Raw genomic sequence first — 22,282 nt, 5'->3', positions numbered from 1 at the left:
CTGTCTAAGCCATGAGCCACCAGTTTCTCCATTTTCCTCTCTCTGCCTTTTAAATCCAAATTCCTGAAAAAAACCCTCTCTGTTCTAATTGGCAGCTACAGACTCCCTTCTCCAGACGAGCACTCCTGAATTGTTAGAGGTAAAGCTGCCCTGTACCAGTGAGCCTCCAGATTGCCAGTACAGAAGTCAGATGACAGGCGAGTGCTGGAGTTGTGGCAACTGTGTTAAAGCACATTTTAAGAACAAGTTTGAGTGAGTGTCAGCTGCTGAAGCTGTACTTACTCTGCTCGTGAAGTTTCCTTGCACGAGACCCTCTACAAATAGCTGTGATTTGAAAGCCTTAACAAAGGATGAGAGAGACTCAATGGAAAGGCCATTCATCAGCGTCTGGTATTTATCTATCATGGACCATCTGCCGTGTTCTAAAATCAGGAGACGCACATCCCTGCAATTCAAGAAGGAAAACAAAACCACAGGCTGTCAAGAGCTGTTTAATGTAAGAGACCCCATTTCTGACTGAGGATTGTACAGGAGACAGGAAGGTGGTCCCCAGGAGCACCGAGGACCCTCAGCACCTGATGGTGGCTACAGGTCACTTCAGAACAGTGGCTACCTGGATGCCCAATCTGACCCTCATGTCTGATACGCTGGTTGCAGAGCTGCTTAAGCTCTCCAAGCCACAAGCTGACCCTGGACCAAGCCTCCATGAGCACAGAGCAGCAATTTCTGAGCTCTTCAGCTCAGCCTCCACACTTGCTGTGCAGCCACTGTTTGCCCTCCCCCAGAACTCACTTGGCCAGAGTCTCAGGTTTGATGAGGATGTTGAAGTATGTTTTCTTCAGCTGCTCTGTTATCATTTCAAAAACTGCTGGAGTAAAGCTGAAGTCAGACAAATAATCAATGATGAGCTGAAATAGAAGCTGTAAAGAAAATGGTTTTAAGATGGGGTTGGTTTGGGGGGGTTTTGTGTTTGTTTTTTTTTTTAAAAAAAGAACCACTTTAAACTTAATCCTATATAATTTAAAAATTATCATTATTTGGTCAACATGAGACACACGCAGTGGTACTAAAGCACATTCCTCAATTGTGTTAGATGTTCCTCACTAAACAATTCTATACCAAATTAGTCAGTTTCAAAAGGACAGCATTTTTCAAAAGTGAAGGAAATAAGCTCAATACCCTGAATCAACAGGAGCTTCCACATTCTACCGAAAGAAACCTAGCCTGTAACTCCAACATTTTTGTATTAGATATTCCAGTTTTTCCCTTTACAGCCGACCAGCACAATGACTTCACAACAGAACAAAAGTCATTTAAAAAAAGAATATTCAGGCTGTGCTATTTTTGTATCTCTGACTTTTTCTGTTAAATCTCACATTAATAAGTCAGTAACACAATTAACAATCTTGTTAAAGCTCCAGTCAAGTTCTTGCAATGAAAGGCACGGAAGCTTGGCCATTTCTCACCTCTTCCATCACTACATCCTCTCTGTTTGTGCTTGCCACGTCTTACAAGTCCAGTGTTTAGACAATGGGAACAGGGACCCCCCCAATCCTCATAAGGTGAGCTCTTAGCAACCCAACAAAGAAAAACTGCACCCAAAATGAGTATGTTCAGAAGCTGTATCTCTGAATTGTAAACAAAACCTATTTTAACACATACTTCTCCAGACAGCGTATAAAAAGCCTTAGCTTCTAGATGGAGAGGCTCTAACACTCTATGTGGACACAGGGGACTCTCTCTTCTCAAAGGAAAAGTTGTTAAAGTCTTAATGGAGATACAGTTATTAATTAAAGGTAGATTTCTCTTAAGTGAGCCTAAGGTCAGTAATTTGAGCTTGTGTAAGTGAATAAAACTACACCTTTATACACATAAGCCCATGAAAAAGCATTTGCTGCATTACCCTGTATCCAAACAGAGACACAAATTTTCCAATTTAAAAAACCCCATGTAAAGCCCCAGCTAGCTAGGCTCCAGCTGCTGGGTGAAAAAGGAGAAAAGCAGCATGCATAAAAGCGTTTAGAAGATCAGCAGTACTTACAGGTAGTTTATGATTGAATCCTTTCACTCGAATGACTAAGCCATGCTCTCCAGCTACGAGCTTGTATTCCAACTGAGCAACATCTGCTTCATAAGCTGGTTCACCAAGATTGTGGGTAAGGATGTTTACAAATGTATCAAATAAAACTATGCTGGATGGAGAAAAGGGCAGAGGGTTAAAAAGAATGAAAAAAAGGATGGAAGAGAAGACAGATAAAAATCAAGCCCAATGAGTTTGATGGCACACACAAGAAGTTCTCCAACAGAAATTAATATGAGATTCATAAAGTAAAGTAAAGTTTAAAGTAAATTTCTTTTACTTCATAAAGTGAGATTCAAAAAGAAATTTTCAACAAACCTGGACATACAATATGCAAGTTTCCTTTTGTCCAGAAAGCACACGACACTACTTAAAAATTATTTTGACATTCAACTATTCTTTGCAATTCATAAGATTCCAGCTTCACATGATTTAAGACTTCTTCAAGGTAGGAATGCACATGCCAAGGCTCAAAACATTGAATAATCACAGAAAATAAGATTATTACACTTTGTGTAAAGGAATGGGGGACACATGGACCCAGCTATGCTGAAGACTTGAGTAATGAAAGGATTATTTATCTATCAAGATAAAAAAATAATACGCTAGGGCAAATCACGCTATGCAACGTGGAAATTGCAGTCCGTGCTTTCAGATTCTTGTTATTGCCTGGATTCCAATTCAAAGTTCAAACGAAGAAAGCCCCAATGAAAACAGATTTATAAAAGCTTTCCCAAGACATTACTTGTGCAGGTCTCAGGAGGCTTATGGTAAAAGAACTATGAAATGTGTTATAAATGGAAATACTAGCACAAGACTAGCAGAAGCGCAGCATGTGCACAGCTATATAACCTCGAGGTCTGTGTAAAGAACAGTTGGTTTCTAAATGCTGCCAACAGCCTCTTCACCTGCTCCTATAGGCTCTTAAGTTGCTGGTTTAGGATGTGACTGTGGACTGCTCTTTTAAGGACCACCTCCTCTAAGCATTTCCTTCTGGTACCTGCACTGCTGCTGTTACATTAATTTTTCAAAACTTGCACTGGGGAATAACACACCATGAAACAACCTGCTGCAGAACCACCCTCGCTGAGCTACAGATAAAAGCATGAGGAAAGTGTCTAAGAACATGAGAAAAGGAAGCCTTATTCTATTCCAGTTTAAAATTAATCTCTCTTCATGGTTTTTCAGCTAGGCATGGTAATTTAGTTACTCTGCAAGGTAAGCATAAATAATGTAATCCTTACTTCTCTGCAGACTGCTGTATCAATGGAGAGATCAGATGGAATCGAACATAACCTAGTGGGGAAAAAGAAACTTAAATGAGCAATTGTATAAAAACTGACAGCTGTCTAAAGTCAAATATGTTTCCATTAGGTTGTTCTTTGGTCACAATTTAAGTCTAATGAAAACGGTCATTCAGCTGTAAGAATATATTTTGCTTATATTAAGTCTTCATCAAACATCATCTTTTTAATTCCAAAATCTTCCCTTAAAAATACCAAATATTAGAAAATACAAAGCTGTGCTTTGCAGAATACTAACTCACATGGTGTGACCAATAAAAACAAACCAAGAAAACTCCACGAAACATCTGTTTAACACACACTAAAAATTGTGACACTCTGCTTGAAAGCAGCAACATATTTTCCACGTTTGTCTCAGATCTGGGCTGTATTTTTCTCTTTCCGTAGAAGAGACTATAGTCTCTTCTAATTAACATGTTCCTTCGTTCTCAAGTCATTGTCTCAGTATCATGTTCTGTCTGCCCAATTCTGTCCAGAGTCAGACATTCACAAGTCAGTATATTTCAGTAATTCCACTTTTTAACCTGAAGTATCCGCAGGGTTTCTTTGTTGTAAGGTAGTTCACCTGCTTCTCTTTTATTGTAGCAAATAAACATATGAAAAAGACCACAGAAGAGCTGACAGTAAACACTGAGTTTAAATGGTGAATACTGTCATGGGTTATTTGCCTTCAAATAAATTCCAGCTGGTAAAAACAGGGACTTCCTATTCTTCAGAAAGCTCTACAGCATTTACCTTTCGGGATTTTGAATTTATCATCCTTCCTGTACCAGAGACAGCCTTGTTGTGTGCTTAGTGTTTTGACTGGATATTCTGTCTCAGGGCAGTCAGCAACTTTCAAAGCAAAGTCAGTGGCTAGCAAAAAGAAAAACCAAACCAAAACCAGAAGTTAGTGGGTTTCACAGACACAGCCAGACTACATGCATGAAAATCTTCAAAATTATCAACGAAATACATTTTTCCCACTCCCAGATTCCTAAATTATATGTGATAATGCTTTCCTGGACCCAAAGAACATTTATTTTTCAGTTCCACACCAGTGGCTCAGAAGCGGCACAGAAACAGTGATGTTGCATTCCATCCAGGATACAAGTTATGGGTCTATTTTCATTTGGTTTTGCCAACAAAGCCAGATCATATCTAGATGCTTTCAAAACCAGCAGGATTAAGCAAATAAAATTGCTCTTCTAAGGTGTCTGGAGCTCTGTTGTTAACTCTCACTGACTGCGTAAGGCCTGCTCTGTTATGGCTACACAATCTATAAGTTTACACCCTAGAAAAAACTCAGTTCTCAAGCTTATAAATAAAGAATATTAAATAAAATTCAGGTGAACAGAGGGCTCTATTTTTTAATTTGTAAAAACAGGTTGATGTTCAGATGGAAATTAAGATTGTTTCTAAACCACAGCAAATTGTCAAATAAATTACTGGGGGAAGATTTCACTCATGCTCAGATGCCTTACCTATGTATTTGTTTTCTTCTGGAAGGTGTAAATCCTGATTTAACTCAAAGTCACTGGTCCATAAATCACTCCAGTACTTGTCAATATCTATTAAAAAAAGTGAAATGCATTTAGTTCAACAGGAAGGTAATGCTGTCCTATTTCCTAGGCCAGTCATCTCATCACTTGGCTATCTCCGTGAAGATGTGCAGTACGATAGGAGTTTCTTAATGTCGTCCTATTCAACATAACTCTTTCCAAATCCCTTCCTACAAACTCCCATAGAGCAGGACTGAAGCACTCCTATTAAAAGTAAATCAACCCCGCCTACATCAGCAATCCAGTTACCAACACACCCTGTCCTTCATTGTTTGTGTTCTCCCTGTTCAGGACTTGAACGGCAGCCAAGCTGAGGGCTCCCTTGGATCCCCATCTCCTAAAACAATTGTAAACTAGGGAGTGGGAATCAACCCATACCAAACAAAGAAGAGCAATTATTGAGTAGGACAGAGTATTCAACTAATGGCGAGGTCAGTAAAGCACTGAGGATTCATTTCCCTGCTTCTGTGTGGTTGGATGTTGTGTTGTCAGCCTTTTAATCTCTCTAATGCATGAAACAGACATTCTCTAAGTTTCAGCTGCTGTTTTACCTTCCACGCTGTACTGTGTTCCAAACCACCTCTCTTTTAGATGACACTGGCCTTCATTGGCAGCAGACAGCAAAACAAGGTTGGCTCTCTGAGGACTGAGCTGGTTAAGGGCATCAGCAATGATCTACAAGTTCAAGACAGTATTTCAGTTCAAATACAACTCTGGCTCTGCCTGACCCAGAAAAGACTTCTTAGTCTGAACATATGAAGAACAAGACAATAATAAGCTTACAAAAAAGGAGATTTGCTTTCTGAGTATAGAAAGAGTGATTTAATTAATACAAAACCTGTGCCTGTATTGTGCCTAATTATATGCCTATATATGTGCCCACATTATATGGTACGCCTATAGTTCCCTTACATGAAACCATGTAATCAGGGTTCAAAGAATATTTACCTCAGGCTTGTACTCAAACAAGAGCTGGTCTCCTGTCAGAAAATCCTCCTTCTGAAACAACTGCATGTTCTCACAAAGGCTTTCCACATAGTCAACTGGATCTGTCTGTAAGCAAACAAATAAAGCTATTTTTCACATAACCAGAAAACTAAAATACCAATATCCTGTTCTGAGAAGAGCTTGACTGGTCAGGCATGTTGAGCATGAGATGCATGCTGTGCTTGTTATGGCATTTAATTTTGGTTATTAAACTAAATATATTTCATAACCATATCTAATGCTCCGGACTCCTGTGAGAATCCCAAAACACCAGACACCATCTTTATAGAGGAAACGGCCTTGAGCATGCATTCACAGTCATGAAACCTACTAGGTTAAAGACCCAACAGAATGTGCTCCTTGCCTCCAGGGAACACCAGCAGAGTCACACAATTCAAGATTTAAAGTGATCTGGAAGCTGAGGAACTGATCTGGAAGCTGAGGAACTGCTGCTGCATCAGTATCTCTAATTCTACTTCTTTCCTAAGTTCTCTGCCATGATGTGCAGTGTGAGGAGGAAGAGGTTCTCCTATTTGGACATGAAAGTATAGATTGCCTTTTAACTGGGTAAGACTGCCTAGTGGAGAGCTTCTTGCTGAGTGCTTTTGGTTTTTTGTTGAACCAGCCAGCATCACACCCTACAGACTCTGGGTCCAGATACAGAGCACAGTTTGCCTGAAAAGAGGTGAGTTTGACACATCTGGGTCTTATAAATGCAGTGGAAAACATGACCAAGAATTTCTTAAGACATTGTACATCTGAGGAAACATTAAACCTCTCTTGGGGCACAAAAGTGCTTATCCCCAAACCATGCCTCTGTGACCATTATTCTTTAGGATGGCCACATACCAGCTCTTTCCATTAACCAGAAGAGTGTCATACCATGACTGAGTCATTCATCTGTCCCTGAGAGGCACAACCCTGTTACAAATGCACATACAGGTCTCTGTTCCTTGCTTTTTGAATTAAATTCCTGAATTGTCAGTAATCTCTTAATGATCACTCAAAATCAACTGGCCAAAAAGACAGGACTCTTAACACGAGGTATTTCTCCAGTGTAAACTCGGGTGTTTTCTACCTCCACCTGGCTTGATACCGTGAAATACATAGTCTGTTAGAGCAGTTACAGTTTTGGGGAACATAAAATTCTAGCTGGGAGTACTAAAAAGAACCAAGACCACCAAGAACCTTTCAGGACTAAATAGCTTAATTTTGATGAAAAAGTCAAACTTCAAATTGGACAGCCTCTGTTGGCAACGACTAAAGACAGAATCATAAAACTGTATGTAGGGCAACAGGTATTGCTATGTCCAATATACTAAATAGCCACCCTTCATGGATTTTTAGTTCTTCTCTGCTATTCTTGGGAAAGCTTTTGTTAGGCAAAGACAATCTGTTGTAATCCTGTAGTAGTTGAACTTTGCTAACGAATTAATAAAACTTGTATTCCACTAAAAAAACACCACAAGACATTTAAAAAATGCACTTATAAATCGGTGTAAACTTGTTCCTACCAAAGAAATCCACCGCTCTGTTATCTATCACTTGGGGCTGTTGGTAGCAGTCCTTGCTGTCTGTATCACTTGCAAATACCACTGCTGTTATTCAAAGGCCACTCAAGACACTCAATATCCTCCATATGCTATTTTGAAGGCAGAGCTACAGATGCACAGATTTGCTAAAAATGACATTTCTAACATCCTGATGCTCACAGCAGGCTGGCAGGTCTTAAAGAGTGTCTGAAAATACTTGGAGCATGTGGAAAGAAAAAAACTCCACTTTCAGTATTTCCCATTTTATTTTTGTTTCCTCCTTCCTGCATCTGTGTACCTTAAGGAAACCAACAAACCTCAGTGATGCTTTCAAGCTATATATGTTGTATATAGATCTGTTTTCCCAAAATGAAATTTTAGTGCCATTCAAAAAACCTAGTTACCTAATAAGAAACAGAACACGGCTAACTGTAGTAAGAAAGAAAGTCAATGAAATGAGGCTTCTCAAATTATCTAAATTGTGTTCCCTTCTTTTTCTTTAATAAAAACAAGTAAGAGTTTTGCTAACTGCTATTTCAGTAAACCACATTTAACTGTGTAATCTTGTAACAGCAGACAAGGGGGCCATTAGCATCCTAGCCTTTGTGAGGCCAGGTCACCAGCAAGCCACACCCTTCACACAAGCTGCTTGTCTATTCCCAGAAATCAGCAGTGCCAAAGCAGCTTAAAAGTGAAATTAGGGAAAAATACTGAAAAGCCCCAAACAATTTGCCGAGCACTATTAATGGGCACAGAACTTCACACACAAGGGCCTACTGATTAAAACCGAAAAAGAGCCTACCCACCAAGTAGAGAATGAAAAAAGTAACATTTAATTCTGATAAGGAAAAAGTCACAATATTTCTCTGCCTAGAATACAAGTAATTTCAGCAAAATACAGCCTCATTAAGTGTATAATCTGTTTCTGGTTGAATAGAACTTTGAAAATGTGTTTCAAGGTTAACAAGAAATCCTTTTTATGGTTTACATATATCAACACAGAACAGTAGATGAATACCTGTTCCTGGTAGTGAAATTCGTTAGCTTCAATCTTCTGGATTTCTTCCCATATTCTGTAAAGGAGGGAGGACAGAATAAAAGTGGTTTTCCTCCATTATTCCACAACACTTATCGAGAATCTGAAAAAAAGCAATCTTCTAGGAAAGTCATCAAGGGTGAGTTCAGTGATTCATTCAGATACGAGACATAGAAGCCAGTATTCCGCACACCTCCCATCCACCCAAAAGGGCATTTCTCAACTGGCAGAAAGTTCTGTTATTTTCCAAAGAGGAAGAGACTTAACTACAGAGGTAAAATCTGATACCAAATTGTCATAAAGGCTAACACCAGACCACCACAGACCTGACTTCCATAGATTTGCCTCAACAAATTTATTTAAGTAAATGCAAAAACGCACCTTACATCTACACTAGTTCAGCTTATTAAAATTAGAAATCAGATCACAATAAATCTAACTAAAAGCACCAAGAAAGATGCATAAACATTTAGGAAATTAATTTTTAAACTTTTTTAAACTGGTATGTTTCCCACACAGACAAACGTTACTACTGACTCGCCGTTTATGCTCTAGTAACTCCACAAAAAGTGCAAACACTACAAATAAAAGGCTAATGGAGAAGGACAATCTCGCGAATATCTGCTGCAGTGGCAATCACTTGCCTTTTATCGGGCCCTCTTTTCTGCAGCATCTTCACGTACTGAAATACAACATGGGCCACCTGCAGACAGAAACAAACAGATTAATTTTTCCAAACATTAGAAAAACAGTAAGAAAATCAAGTTGCAGTAAACTATACCTCGTAGAAGTGCTTGTAACCTTCATCAGTCAAAGTCACAGAAATACTGAAGATGGAGTAAGTGGAGTTCTGTTCAAATCCTGTCTCACCATTTCCTCCATACAATGCAAGAGCCCAAAATCTATGGAAGAGTGAAAGGTACTTATTAGGTGCTCATTTCAGCTTTATTTGAGCTTAGTTACAATTAGCATTATCATAGCTTTAGTTCAATAGCTTTCAATCTGTTCACAATTTACACAAAGCTTTTCCAACATAAGAACCTCAGGATACAGAATTTAAGAAAAACAGTGAAAAAACTAAGTTACCTTTTGGAGATCTCTTAAAGAACAGTCACAGATACTATGTATCCATGGATCACAGACCAGAAACCATGGATTTCTTACTTGGGTGTATCATCAATTTAGAGAATATCACTACAAAATGATGATACAGAAAAGCAGACTTGGCCTGCTTTTATATATATAGAAAATATACACACAAAAAATAGGTTTTGTCTTTATTTTAATGACAGCAAAGCATTTAATAGCTATGCTTAAAAAGACATACTTTTTCCTAAGGAAAGAAAGAACACTGCCTTTGCCTTCATGTCCCACCAACCAGGAAATATAATGAAGAGGCTTCACCCTAAAAGAAAATTTGAAGGACATTAAATGCCAGGAGGTAATACGTTTCACAGAAAGAACTCAAATTACTAGACAAATGACTAAAATATACACTGTTTCTTCATGGCAAGTCTTACATTTTCAGGCAGCATTAGGATAATAAGCTAAAAATGTGGGAGTTCAGAACTTAATGACTGATCTGAGTCAGTGAGGAATAACATTAAACCAGCTGTGTACCAGTTCTACCCAGTTTATAAAAGGAACCGTAACTGCATCAGTTTAATTCATTTAAAAAATGTTCCCCTACAGGAACCAAAGTAATCTGTACCACAAATCAACAGGATTCTTTGGTCTGCTGTGAAAGTCAATAAAATATTCACAACATAAACATGACAGATGTAAAATGCAGCATCACTGTACCTGTAATACTGTTCTTGTGGTGGAAGTGCCCAAGTGATACTCAATGAATGAACTTTCCTGACTGGAACAACTGAATACAAATACATTTTTTGAATATAAATATACATGAATAGACATAGATAAGAAAATTTACATAATGCAGAAAGAATGGTTAAAATGTATTCAGAACCCCACAGAATTATTCTACAGAGTATCCAGATCTCTCAGAGGAAATACAAAGTTGTGTATTCAAAACATTTAAACAAATCTATTTTACTTACCTCTGTAAAGCTTGTGAAATTCTGGTGTGTCAAAAGGCTGAGTCAGATGGCCAAAGCTGGGTTTGGGTAAACCACTTAAAAGCAAAATTAAAATGTGATGTTACTGGCAAGGATTCAAGGCTACACTGAGTTAATCACAAGACGTTAGCATCCATAGCTCTGGCATGACAGAGGTGGGACACCAGGCAACCAGAAAATGGCCCTTGACAAAGGGTGCAGCCGAGGCTCCACCCAGCCCAAAGTGGAAGGCAACCTGGGATTCACTTGTACTCTGCCCACACAACAGAGTAATTACTCAAGATTTAGATACCACATCAACTCCTCCCTCTCCTTCTGTCCAAGGCGGTAACAATAAAAAGCTTGCTTTCGCAACAAGGGAAAGAAAAGCCAAGCACAGTAAGCAACCTCCTGAGTTGGTCCTGGATTCACAGAATCCTGATGGATTGTTTTGTGCGGAAGGAGGAACGGGAACAAGAGGGATGGGGGTTGGGAGAGACAAATGTGTCTCTGTATGGCATTAGACATTCACAAGCGCATTTCCATGCACCAAAGAAATAAACATCTTGCAAAAGCAGAAAAAAAGAGGGGAAATACAATGCTTTTCAAGTTAATAAGCTTTTGCAGAACCCCCTTTTTAGAGAGCACATTGGAGTGAATTATTAAAAAAAAAGACCAAGCTCTAGCCGGTTACCATCCTAAGGATGACGCTTAAATTCAAGATAGGGTCTTAATTTATTTTGCTGCTAATTACTTTTGACATAAAGCAAAGATGAGAATGTAAAACTAGAATCCAGGTTTGAATGATTTAAAATCAAGGTATCTGTGTATATTAAGCAAACACTGCTGCAAGTTAGCACCACACAGCTTGCAGGCTAAATAATTGTTAAGCATAAACAAAGTCTACCTGAAACAATTAATGCCAGTCTTTAATTTCCAGAGTTGCCCATTTTTTTCTGGATAAGGATGTTAATTAACAAATGTTGATTTCCTTAGCTTCTCCAGTAAGGGATGTTTTTTAAACATGGTTACTTTAAGAACAGATAATTTTATAATTTGTAATGCCTTTATGGATCAAAAGAATCTTACTTATTTGGGATCTCAGAGAAGATTTCCGTCACCCACTTTTCCAATGTATCCAGTGTTTCTAACAAGGAGAGAAAAAAAAGAAAGCCTGAAATTAATTTCTTGAAGATCTAAGACAAATTCTTTATCTTATCTCACCAGTTCAGTTATTTTAAAGAGGCTGCAAGTCACTATATTTTAAAATTGCAAAGTTCTAAATTATAAGCTTCAAAGCTGTTGGTTTGAGCCAATTCTTAATATTCACTGAACTGTATCTTTGGTCATAGCTCTGGTTTTGTACATACTGCTGAAATCTCAGGCTGATACAACTGGGATTTAAAGTTCAGTAGTAGCTGGTGTGACTGCGAAAAGGAATTACCAGCTTAGGGAACTACAAAATCACCAGTACTTGCTAGACTCTATGTCCAGAACATACACAGCAGATTTCACACATAAACACAGTCCTACAGCGCTAAGAATTCCTTCTCCCCATCCTCTCTCCTAAAGGAAATGTGTCAAGAATCAGGAGTTTAATTTTTTTTAAACGACCAATAGGAGATTGTTTGTTTAAGCAAGCATTCTGTATTCCAAAAATGATGCTCGACAACAACAACAACAACAAAAGGTGGTGGGGAAGCAGTGGGGAGGACACGGGACTCACAGTTTCTTTTGTTTTAACAGAGATAGAAATACAAAGTTGGCCTGGCTTGCTATCAGTCCCCATGACTTTCTTCCCAATCACCAAAAGAAACATTACAATCCATCGCTACGTAAACAATTATTCAAGAGGCATTCCATGCCCTAAGAATTTTACAGTCTAGACAGAAAAGCATAGGAGAAGAAAAGAATTACCACCTCTGTTATTACAATCTCCATTTTAGAGATGGGAACTGCAATCAGTTTTAGCATTCAACAAAACCCCAAAGCACAAACCTAACTTGAAAGCGCACAACTATTTCTTTTCAGCACAGGTGTCTACTACATGCTTAAAGAAACTTTTCTTCTCAGCAGAAACAACCCATAGGTCTGAAGTTCTTTGCTGAAATGAAACTCAATTCCATTTGCATAGAATTTTTCAGTCTACGGGGGAGAAAAAAAACTTAGAATATCTATTCTTCCTAGAGAAATGTGCTTTATTTTAAGACCTCTTTTGAAAGAGCCCCAAACAGAACAAGACAACTGGGAGACCCAGTGTCAGTCTCCCCATTATTTTCTGTGGAGATTCACTGTGGATAGCAGAGAAACCAGCAGCACTAAGTAATTTAAGTGGTCTGACTCCACATTCCTACAAGATTCTTTTTTAAATATATCTTTGAGATTTTACATTCTGTGTTAATCTAGAACCTATTCAACAGTTTCAGTTAAAAGTTTCTCAAGAAGTGGCAGGATGACAATAACACAGCACAATTGCTCAAGTTTCATTTCGAAACCAGGGTAAAATCTACATATAAATACCTCCTGCAGGACTGGACAACCCACTAAAATGGCCTGGGCTAAGGCTGAACTGGTGCCAAAAGCACTATACCAACACCAGCAATGAGCCTGTTTTTAAGGAACAACTGAAGTTACCTTTAGATTGGACAACTAAAGTCATGTAGTGAGCAGAGTAATGGCGCTGCCAGAAGTCTCTCAGTCTGGTGTAGGTATCAATATTATTCATTTTAGGCTCATGTTTGAGTGTATCTGCATTACCTGCAAACATCAAAAGGTGGTTAGTTATCTAGACACCGGTTACATCAAGACCAGCTATACTGAGAATTTCTTTTCCTCCCCTAGCACTGAGTCTAGTCATAGTAAGGACATTAAAAATAACGAATAGAAATTCAGAGTTAAAGGAATGTTAAGTGAAATTTAGTATCTTCCAATTTTTAGTTCCTATTATAAGGACAGTTGACATTTCTATGACAAGGGAGGACAGAATCCTTTTGCATTATGAGATCACCCATACTATGTATCACACAGCTCACTCTGTGTTGCCAGTCTCACCAGCACAACTTGCAGAATAGGGGAGGGGAAAAGAGAGGAAAATATGATGTTCAGTACATGTCACTACAGAATTTTATAAAAATTATCTACATTTCAAAGCTGACTATCTCTATTACCCATCACACTGCAATTCACATGCTCACCAGCATCACAAGGGTGAGGGAGCTAGGACTTTGTAACATCCAGGAGGGGAAGGACAAATTTCCATTCTGCGCCACTCACATGGCTATGAAGGTCTATTTCTGCAAGTTCAACAGTGAATTCTTTACTTTGAAAAGCCTCCTTAGACACAAATCCAGAAATACTTTACTTTCCAGGGAATTTTAATAGCAAAAAACAAGCTTAAGCAAGCAGAGAGCACCACCTTTACCCTAACAGAAAGTTACATGATAATACACCTAGGGCTTTAACATCAGCAAAAAGCAGTACCAGAATGAAAAGTATCTCAAGAAGCAGACAGCTGCTTTTATTCCCAAACGTTTTAGTGTAAAATGAAGAACTGCTCTAACACTTTTGAGCAAGACTAGTGTTTGCTGTAATAAGATAGCTCATGTTAGTCCATCTTTTAAGTGGTTAAAAGTTTTAAGTATTATCACCACTTTAGAACATAACTTCAGAACTTACCCCAAAAAAATTTCTTCATAGGATGTCCAGGCCTGGCAAGACTCCCAAATAGCATCTCCTTTCTGTTTGCATCAGAGGGCCTTGCTAGCTGATACTCTGTTGATTTTAAGAATTTGCAGTGGCATGTATCAAAATTTGAGGTCATGTTCCCACAAAACAAAACAAAGCAAAAAGCCCAACCAAACTGAAAAGGAGACATACCACACAGATGTAGACCGAAATAGTTTTGTTTTAATGTATGATGAAGTAGTGAAATAGGATAAGAAACAGGACTTGCTAGCAGTAATAAACGTAAGTCAGGAGAAGAGGAAAACCATAGCTCATTGCTGAGAAGTACAGAAAGGGAGGGGAAGTGTGTAAGGCCCCAACCTGTCCCATCTCAATGCTCTCAGTCCAGTAAGTTTAATGGGAACACAAGGCCACCAATATTCTACAGAGTCAGGCCCTGCAAAAAGGGCCAGAGAGCAGTTACAAACCTGCTTCTCCCATATATTACACAGAACAACTTCTAGCCTAGTAACAAAATAAGAAATTGAAAGCTGAGCAAGACAGTTTCCAGAAATGCAGTTTTACAATCAGTTTACTCTAATCTAAATATGGGATTCTGCCAAAATCAAGAATTCACTCTCTTGAACTGCATTTTCCTGTTCCTGTTTTTGCTGGTAATAAGAAACATGCACAGGAAAGCTGTAAAATAATTATTTTGGCTGGGTTAGTCTGCAGCCACTTCATCAAGCTGACGCAGTTTACTGGGCAGCTCATTACTACAGTGTCAGTACAAGGGAAGGAGTGGACCTGCATGATGAAGGCAGTGCAGGTGAAGGCATAAGTTGGCTTAAGCTGTTGAAGAAACCACACCTTAACTCAAAGACAGGTCCTTGCTTATATTGACACTTATTTAAATTCAAAGATGAAATTGCTCAGTTTTCCTTGTCAGAAGACAGATGAAGAAGACATGGAATACATATTTGAAACAGTTAGTATATCTGCCAATATATATTTTTTTTCCAAAACAGTGAAGTTTTATAGGCAGCCTGGAAATATTTATAACATACTAGAAAATCAAGTAAACACTCACTTCTATGCCACGCTCAATTTTCTTCTATGAAGCAAATTTGTAGTTATTAAGGTGTTAGAAGTTAGAAAACGAAGACAAGCACAATGACCTCGACTTATTGTATTTACTCCACAGAGGACTGGAGAGAGCACTGGGGCTATGCTGGAGCTATAAGCATGTTGTTCACTATTTATTTAAGAAGATGGGGTAAACGCACAGTGAAAGATACTCTTACCACTGTCTACAGCCTCGACTTCTCGGTCTATCGCATCCCTGATCATCAGCGGGTGAATGAAGAATTGTGCCCACCTACGAAACAGAAAAATTATTATGCTTTTCTTCAGTGTCTATTAAGCTAGGGCAAAAAACCGCAACGATTAAAACCAAATTCCACTATTTTTAGTTTATAACGTTGCTTGTCTTACTACAAATTATGTCATCTTGACTGTACTGTCTTAAGGAAAGATAAAAGCCAGTTTTGCAATAGCTTCAAAAACGAAAGGGCAGGGCTCCCATGCTCAATAGAGTAAGAGCAAATTGGTTGGATACAGTAGGGTAGGACACTAATGGATGCAGGAGTATCTGCCTTTACATCCTAAGAATGATCATACCAGATCAGACAAGTGATCCATCTAGTCTGGCTCTAACACGGACCAGTATCAGATGCCTCAGAGGAAATCCTTGGTTGTTCATTAGGAACAACATGACCATAGGGAAAGTTTCTTCCTAACTCCACGCAACAAACCGTTGATTTATGTCCTGAAACATAAGTTTTTATATCCATTACAATTTTATTATCTACTATAAAAGTCAGTGCTGTCAGCCAGATACACATCTCCTGTACCCATAGAGAACTAAGCAATGGAAAGGGACAAATCTTCAATGAATGAAGACTCTGCAGCAGGCTGCCAGAAAATCTAATATTTCTATTTTATCTGTTCAGTTTTTTTAGTGATGCATTGAACTTCTTGAAGCAAAAGGTTAACAGTAATACATTGTTGACAGAGTTCAGAAATCGTCAGCAGCATCTGTTTGTCTTCTTTGTATAAGACGCTGTTCTACAGAATTCATTATTTCTGTGTTTCCCCTCCACTAAGTGAGCTGTTGTGACAGACTGCAATTGTATTTTTTGATTCTTTGCACTTCTAAACATCTAAAAACTGGACTAATTTGCAAATGAAAGCTGAATTTAGCCCAGTAAAGTAAAATTTAGGCAATACCTGGTAAAATGTGCAAACACTTGGCATCATCACAGGAATGTACTTTGATCAAAGTAAGTTCACAGCGGAGTCTACTCTCCTCCTGAGATATTTTACAGCATCGAGAATACTCAGCTGACATGCCCCTACAAACAAGTAATTTCCTCTCATTGAAGGAGAGGCTCACCATGCCAAGAGGTGGAGCTCTGTTGTACTAACATATCCCACACGACAAAAGAGCAAGTTAAATATTTTCTGGCAAAAGATACATATTTGACTGAATAACCTGGACTGGGTTAAATGTATCCTTCTGATGCACACATTGTACCATAACTTTCAAGGCTGCCCTTCCACCCACTTTGATGAATCACACTTGGAACCAAAAAAAAAAAAAAACATTTAAAAAACCCACTAACTCTCCCAGGACTGGTATTTCAAAGGATGAATCAGTGGGATTCTGGGAGTACTTCCCCTCTGAACAGTTGTCACACTGCATAAAATTTCTCCTGTCATCAATGCTACTAGTTTAAGGGTGGTAAAACAATCAAAAAGCTACGTGCATTAAGACTTACACGTGGATCCTAAGTAACCCCACAGCAGCTACACAGGCACTATCTTGAAAACCAGTAAGATATCCAAAGGGAAATCATACTTCCTTATATTTAAAATCCTCTGCAGTAGTAGGAATACCTATGGAAGTTCAGCAAGAGCCTTAATCACCCCAAAATTAAGAACTGAATAGCTACACCCAACCGAGGCACATACAGACATTTGTTAACACTTAATCATCATTTATATGAAGTTACCTATCGAGCGCTTCTTTGAAGTACTTCCTCTGCACATCAAACTGGAAGACTGTCCGCTCACAGTCAGTAGAAGCATTGTCGCTGCCCCCATGTTTCTTCAGAAACGCATCAAACCCATTCTCATCTGGGTACTTCAAACTGCCCATAAAAACCACTGGAACAAAAATCAGCAAAATTACCAAGAGGACATTTGTTATTCCTAAGTGCAGCTATGGTAACTCCTCTCCAGCACAGTGCTACCTACAACTGACCCACAGTTCCCATGTAGAGGCCCAAATAGTCTGGAAATAACAGGGCCTTTCTGGGCATGATTGGCATCAATCAGTCTGGAGTGGCATTTTAAGATACATCTGGTCAGAAACGTCATGTGCTTTCTGTGCTTGTATTACTAATTCATCATCCTTTACTAGAGAGATAAAGGTCTGCAGCTCCAGCCTAGTTTATAAAGCCATAGGTAACATGCTTCCTCCTATATTTAATGGATAACGAAGAATGTTAATATACATTAGTTCATAGCCCGCCAAAGGGTATACGAGACACCTCCCATATTAAGAGTTCCTTGCTGAGTCAGTATTTTTATAAAATCACAAATTTATTTAACTAATGAAAATAAATTCTGGGATAGCTGAAATAGGAAATGACACTAAAATACTACAAAAATTCAGAGCTAGATAGCACTCATTTTGCACTGAAGCTGGAGAACATGAAATAGGAGCAAATACGTACTATGTTCCAGGAAGTGTGCTAATCCAGGCAGATCTTCGGGATCAGAGAAGCTGCCAACAGCAACGCAGAGGGCTGCTGCAGACTGGAGAAAATACAATGCTCTCAGTAAAAGCTGCTTCAAGAAATACTTCAGCAAAGTGACATAAGTACAAGATAAATCAATCAGGGCAGGCACAATAAAAAAAAGGTCTAGTCTGAATGCCTAATCGTAAGGTTTCAGAGCACAAAAAAGCTCTCTGTATTTTTTCACCCTACAGCTTTAAGTACATACCTGCTTTTCTGTACAGCCTCTCTTCCTTGTCTCTTCCTTTTCAGCTAGCTCTTCTAATTCACTGTCATCAGGATCATTGAAATCCTCATTATCTCCATCATCGTCCTCATCCTCATCCCCCTCATCACAGTCCTCCTCATCAAAACCTTCTCTACCATCTTCGATCTCAGCTCCAGAGTCATCATCTTCATCACTTTCCCCTTCAGATTCATCATCATCATTGTCTTCCTCCTCCTCCTCCTCCTCTGAAGATAAAGCAGCTGGGGCACCATCCAAGTAATTCAAATCCGATATCAAAAGTGCACATAAGCCATTCTGCAGCTTGATATACCTGAAAGAATAATTATTTACAATGAAAACCCTCATTTCCCAAATCTGAATTTTCAGAATTGCAAAAATTTCTGTATTTCCTACAATAATTCTGTGCTCTTCAACTGATGAAAATCTAATGGTAGCTAAGAAGGTGAGCAGTTTTATAGTGGGAAAGTAAAAACACTCTTCCACTATTCAACAGCTGTAAGAATAAGAAAGAAGCAATTAAAGGTAGTAGCAGAAGCCCTTTTCCCCATAAGGTCAGGGACACTGATTTAAACTTTTATTTCTCTCTCTGTGAAATATTTAAGCTACTAGCACCCGCTCAGAGAAAACTCCATGTACTTAGAATAGGCAAACCCAAACTTCAATAGCTTGTTGTTTTTCAGGCTCTTGGAAACATATATTATGTGGCAAAATTAAGAACTTAGTCTTTGCCTCTAAATAGGCCCCAGAGACCTAATTTTATTTTATTCTACCAATGCTTTCTGTTAAATAGGGTCCACAGATGTAGCAGGCATATGTTAGAAAGGACAGAGCTATTCTGCAGGCTTAATAAGTCACAGTGGGTTCATTGGGTTCCTATTAAGAACCAATATACAGAGAGATCTGTGTATACATACAGAGAAATTTTTTTTATATGTGTGTGCGCACGTGTGTGTATGTGTATATATATATATATAAAAAAATCCACAAGCCCTCTGTTCAGCACCATTCTACAACTTCTCCGAGTGGGACTGCAAGCACCAATCCTCTGCACCACAAGATCTCTCAGCAGTACTCATTTCCCATCAGATCCAGAATAGCCAGTCAAATTAGCCCCAGCACCCTCCATGGGAGGTTGCGCTGGCTAGTACGCCAGCTGCAGAAAGGAAGGAATGCTGGATCCAGAAAATACTTGGCCCAACCTAAGAACTACTGTGGCATAGACAGGTGGTATCGGATCCAGCAAAAAAAAATGCTAGTAACAAACTCATGGTCACATCCCACACTTCCAGAAAAATCTGAGTTACAGAACGTAGAATCATAGAATAGTTTGGGTTGGAAGAGACCTTTAAAGGTCATTAGTCCAACCCCCAAGTTTATATCAGATCAGAACTTTGCAATGTGGCCACTAATGTAATTAAGTAGCAGAATTTCAAAGCAGATTTCCAGCTTAAGCTACATGGTAAGTACGCAAAGTAAAAACGAAAGGCATGTTGTGTGTTTTCCAATGCCATGGTTCCCAAAGTTGTTCACAAGAGATTTCTCATGGTTATCATTACACAATTTCAATGTTTCCCAGAAATAAAAGCATGTGTAATTATCAATATTCCATTTCAAAATATGAAGACTGTGTAAGTTTTGCTTTTTACTAGAGCTGCGGGCCACCAGCTCTGGCTCTGCAAACCACAGACCAGCTTGTTAACAAATTACTCCGAGTACTTCTCTCCTAACTGAATTTCATGGGTTCGTCGTTGGAAGAAAGGGGTAAAGGGGGTATTGTGACAAGAATTAATCAGTTCTGGGACAAAGAAAAAAAACACACTTCTTGGACTATCAAGTCTATGAAAAAAGTTAAAGAACAAATGTTTAATAGTCATGTTAAGCTTATGAATTATGACCACTCATCCAACAGGAATTGAGAGCACTTACTCTGGGCCAGGGTTGCATGATCTAACACACCCGTTTTGCTTGCTGTAGGACCGCTGAGCAGTACAAATTTGTTCCCATCAAAAGCACAAGTGCATTTTTGCTCATTCAAAGGACAGCACATGGTCCATAACTTGCAGAGGTGCTATGACTAACTGCAGGAGGTACAGATAGTACTAGATCCACGCTTATGTCTGGGTACGAAGTTAATCATCCGTACATTCTGAAAGCCTGTTTGCTAACTGTTTGCATCATATACATGTGTTGCATTACACAGCTGCAGCCCTTCTGGACGCACAACAGGGGTCCTAAAAACAGATACACTGTACACTCCGGCACCTCAGCCCCTGGAGAGCTCAGAGCAAGAACGCCAGGTAGCTACAATTCAACTTTGCTACAGCATGTCTTCCAAAACAACCACCATCTTCACCTCTGCATACAACCATCTTCTTCAGGTTTTCACGGCCCATTCCCCGTGATCAACAGATAGTCATGGAAAGCAGAGAACAGAATACCGCTATTCTTCCAGAAGAATGATTTGCCATAAAAGCTGTTTAGCCAGGTGTATCCAGTAGCTCTTGTTGATCCTTTCCACATACCTCTGTTAAACTAATGGAGCAGATGATACTAATTTTACATTACTTGTCTTCAAGCTTGTGGGTGTTACATGGTAGGACAGAAAGCACCTAGTAGCAAGGCAACAATTGAACCAAGCCACTCTTGCAGGCTATCAGATTTCACTTCAGGAAAATCTAGAACAGTATAGGTTAAACTGAGCAGGGGCACCAACTGACATAGGTGTTCTTTACTTCTTCCATGCTTCAGTCCAATGGAAAAGGACAAATGTAATCCATACGTGAGTATCCATTAATATGCAAAATACAATACAAAAAATGCAATCACTTAATGTAGCAACAGAAGCAAGCACAGCCCAATTGCTTTTTTGAAGGACTGTACAGGCATTGATACAAATATGGCTTAAAATAAAATTAAAATTCTTAAAGATACTGTTTAAACATCTTGACACGTTTAAACAGGACTGTTCTCATACAAAGTTTTGTCTTCTATCAATGATAATTGTTTAGTAAAGTAAATACTGAAATACATATCAATGCATGGTAAACACTTAAGAGAAATGTTTTAATTTCCCAAGTTACCCAAAACAAACAATGCAAGCCCATGAAATTCCATATATGGATGAATTTAAATAAAACACACATTTTGGTAAAGATAACTACCCACTCATAGCTCTAATGAACAAAACCAACTTTGATTATGACGATAATTTTTGTCCCAACAAACTCACTTTTGAAAATACATTCTGCAATCTCTGGCAAAACTCTTTTGTTTTTATGATCACTGTATTTGAGAAGATAAAATGTAACATTTTCCACTAAGTTAAGACTGATGTCAACAGACGGTCACATTAAGCCCACTGTGACTGGTCTGCAGTATACATCATCACTGATGCATGAACAGAGGAGAAAGTGTATATGCATCATCAAATCAGCTGCCATTACATTTCCTTAGGAGGTTTGGTATATAGTTAGCAGACATAGTTAGGCTTTATGTTCAGCCACACTGAAGTTCTCCTTCCTGAGGGCAATGTTTGTGTCTTTCTGCGCAAGCCTCACTTCCCACAAATGGAAATCAGTCTGAAAAGATGTGAGACTCTGCTTCCAACTGAAAAAAAATAAATCTGTTGAGCACAGAGAGTAGGATTTCTGGAAGGCATCAGTATTAGTTTATTTTATGCTATAAACAAACACACTTGCCAATTCTCTACGTGCAGAGGAAGGTTCCTGAGCCTTTAAATAGATAGCCAAGGACAGTTTTCAATGCACTTCCCAAGCTTCATCACTGCGCTGCTTCAAGTAGTACAGGCACAAGTTTCCTAAGCTGACAGTCTCTGTAACTGTGAACTCTGCAGGAAGACAAGGCTCCTGCAAAGTAGCATGAGTAAGAATGCCAGCAGGAGAGGCAGGCAGAGAGCCAGAGGAAGCAGCAAAGAATTAGGGCAAGAAGGGAGGGAGCAAGTTTCTCCCTAAGCCAATGGGCAGAGTC

The 22,282-nt window shown here is 38.9% G+C and overlaps 1 protein-coding gene across 1 annotated transcript; it reads right to left on the bottom strand.

The window, feature by feature from the left end:
• Nucleotides 1-186: 186 nt before the first annotated feature.
• On the bottom strand, nt 187-20,342 carry LOC104614555 (nardilysin-like). The gene is made up of 23 exons (XM_010282087.1): nt 20,222-20,342; nt 20,003-20,090; nt 18,275-18,605; nt 18,004-18,085; nt 17,278-17,431; nt 15,508-15,581; nt 14,216-14,311; nt 13,175-13,297; nt 11,630-11,687; nt 10,544-10,617; nt 10,284-10,353; nt 9,808-9,885; nt 9,262-9,382; nt 9,125-9,183; nt 8,463-8,517; nt 5,874-5,978; nt 5,477-5,600; nt 4,848-4,934; nt 4,120-4,239; nt 3,325-3,376; nt 2,042-2,192; nt 793-920; nt 187-445 (listed from the first exon to the last, which is right to left on the bottom strand). The coding sequence occupies exons 1-23, from the start codon at nt 20,340-20,342 to the stop codon at nt 187-189; spliced, it is 2,610 nt and encodes an 869-aa protein (XP_010280389.1).
• Between the last annotated feature and the right edge of the window lie 1,940 nt (nt 20,343-22,282).

The sequence above is a fragment of the Phaethon lepturus genome, unplaced genomic scaffold (genome assembly GCF_000687285.1).
Source record: "Phaethon lepturus isolate BGI_N335 unplaced genomic scaffold, ASM68728v1 Scaffold57800, whole genome shotgun sequence".
In the NCBI taxonomy this organism is placed as follows: domain Eukaryota; kingdom Metazoa; phylum Chordata; class Aves; order Phaethontiformes; family Phaethontidae; genus Phaethon; species Phaethon lepturus.
This window is presented reverse-complemented; position numbering and strand designations above follow the sequence as displayed.

Excerpts from the sequence above, each read along its gene's own strand:
- LOC104614555 (XM_010282087.1), bottom strand. The coding sequence starts at position 20,342 with ATGTGCTGTCCTTTGAATGAGCAAAAATGCACTTGTGCTTTTGATGGG. Across the intron at positions 5,979-8,462 it reads AATTTCACTACCAGGAACAG|ACAGATCCAGTTGACTATGT; the intron begins GTATTCATCTAC and ends GTTTGCTTACAG. Across the intron at positions 921-2,041 it reads GATTCAATCATAAACTACCT|CTTCTATTTCAGCTCATCAT; the intron begins GTAAGTACTGCT and ends TTTTCTTTACAG.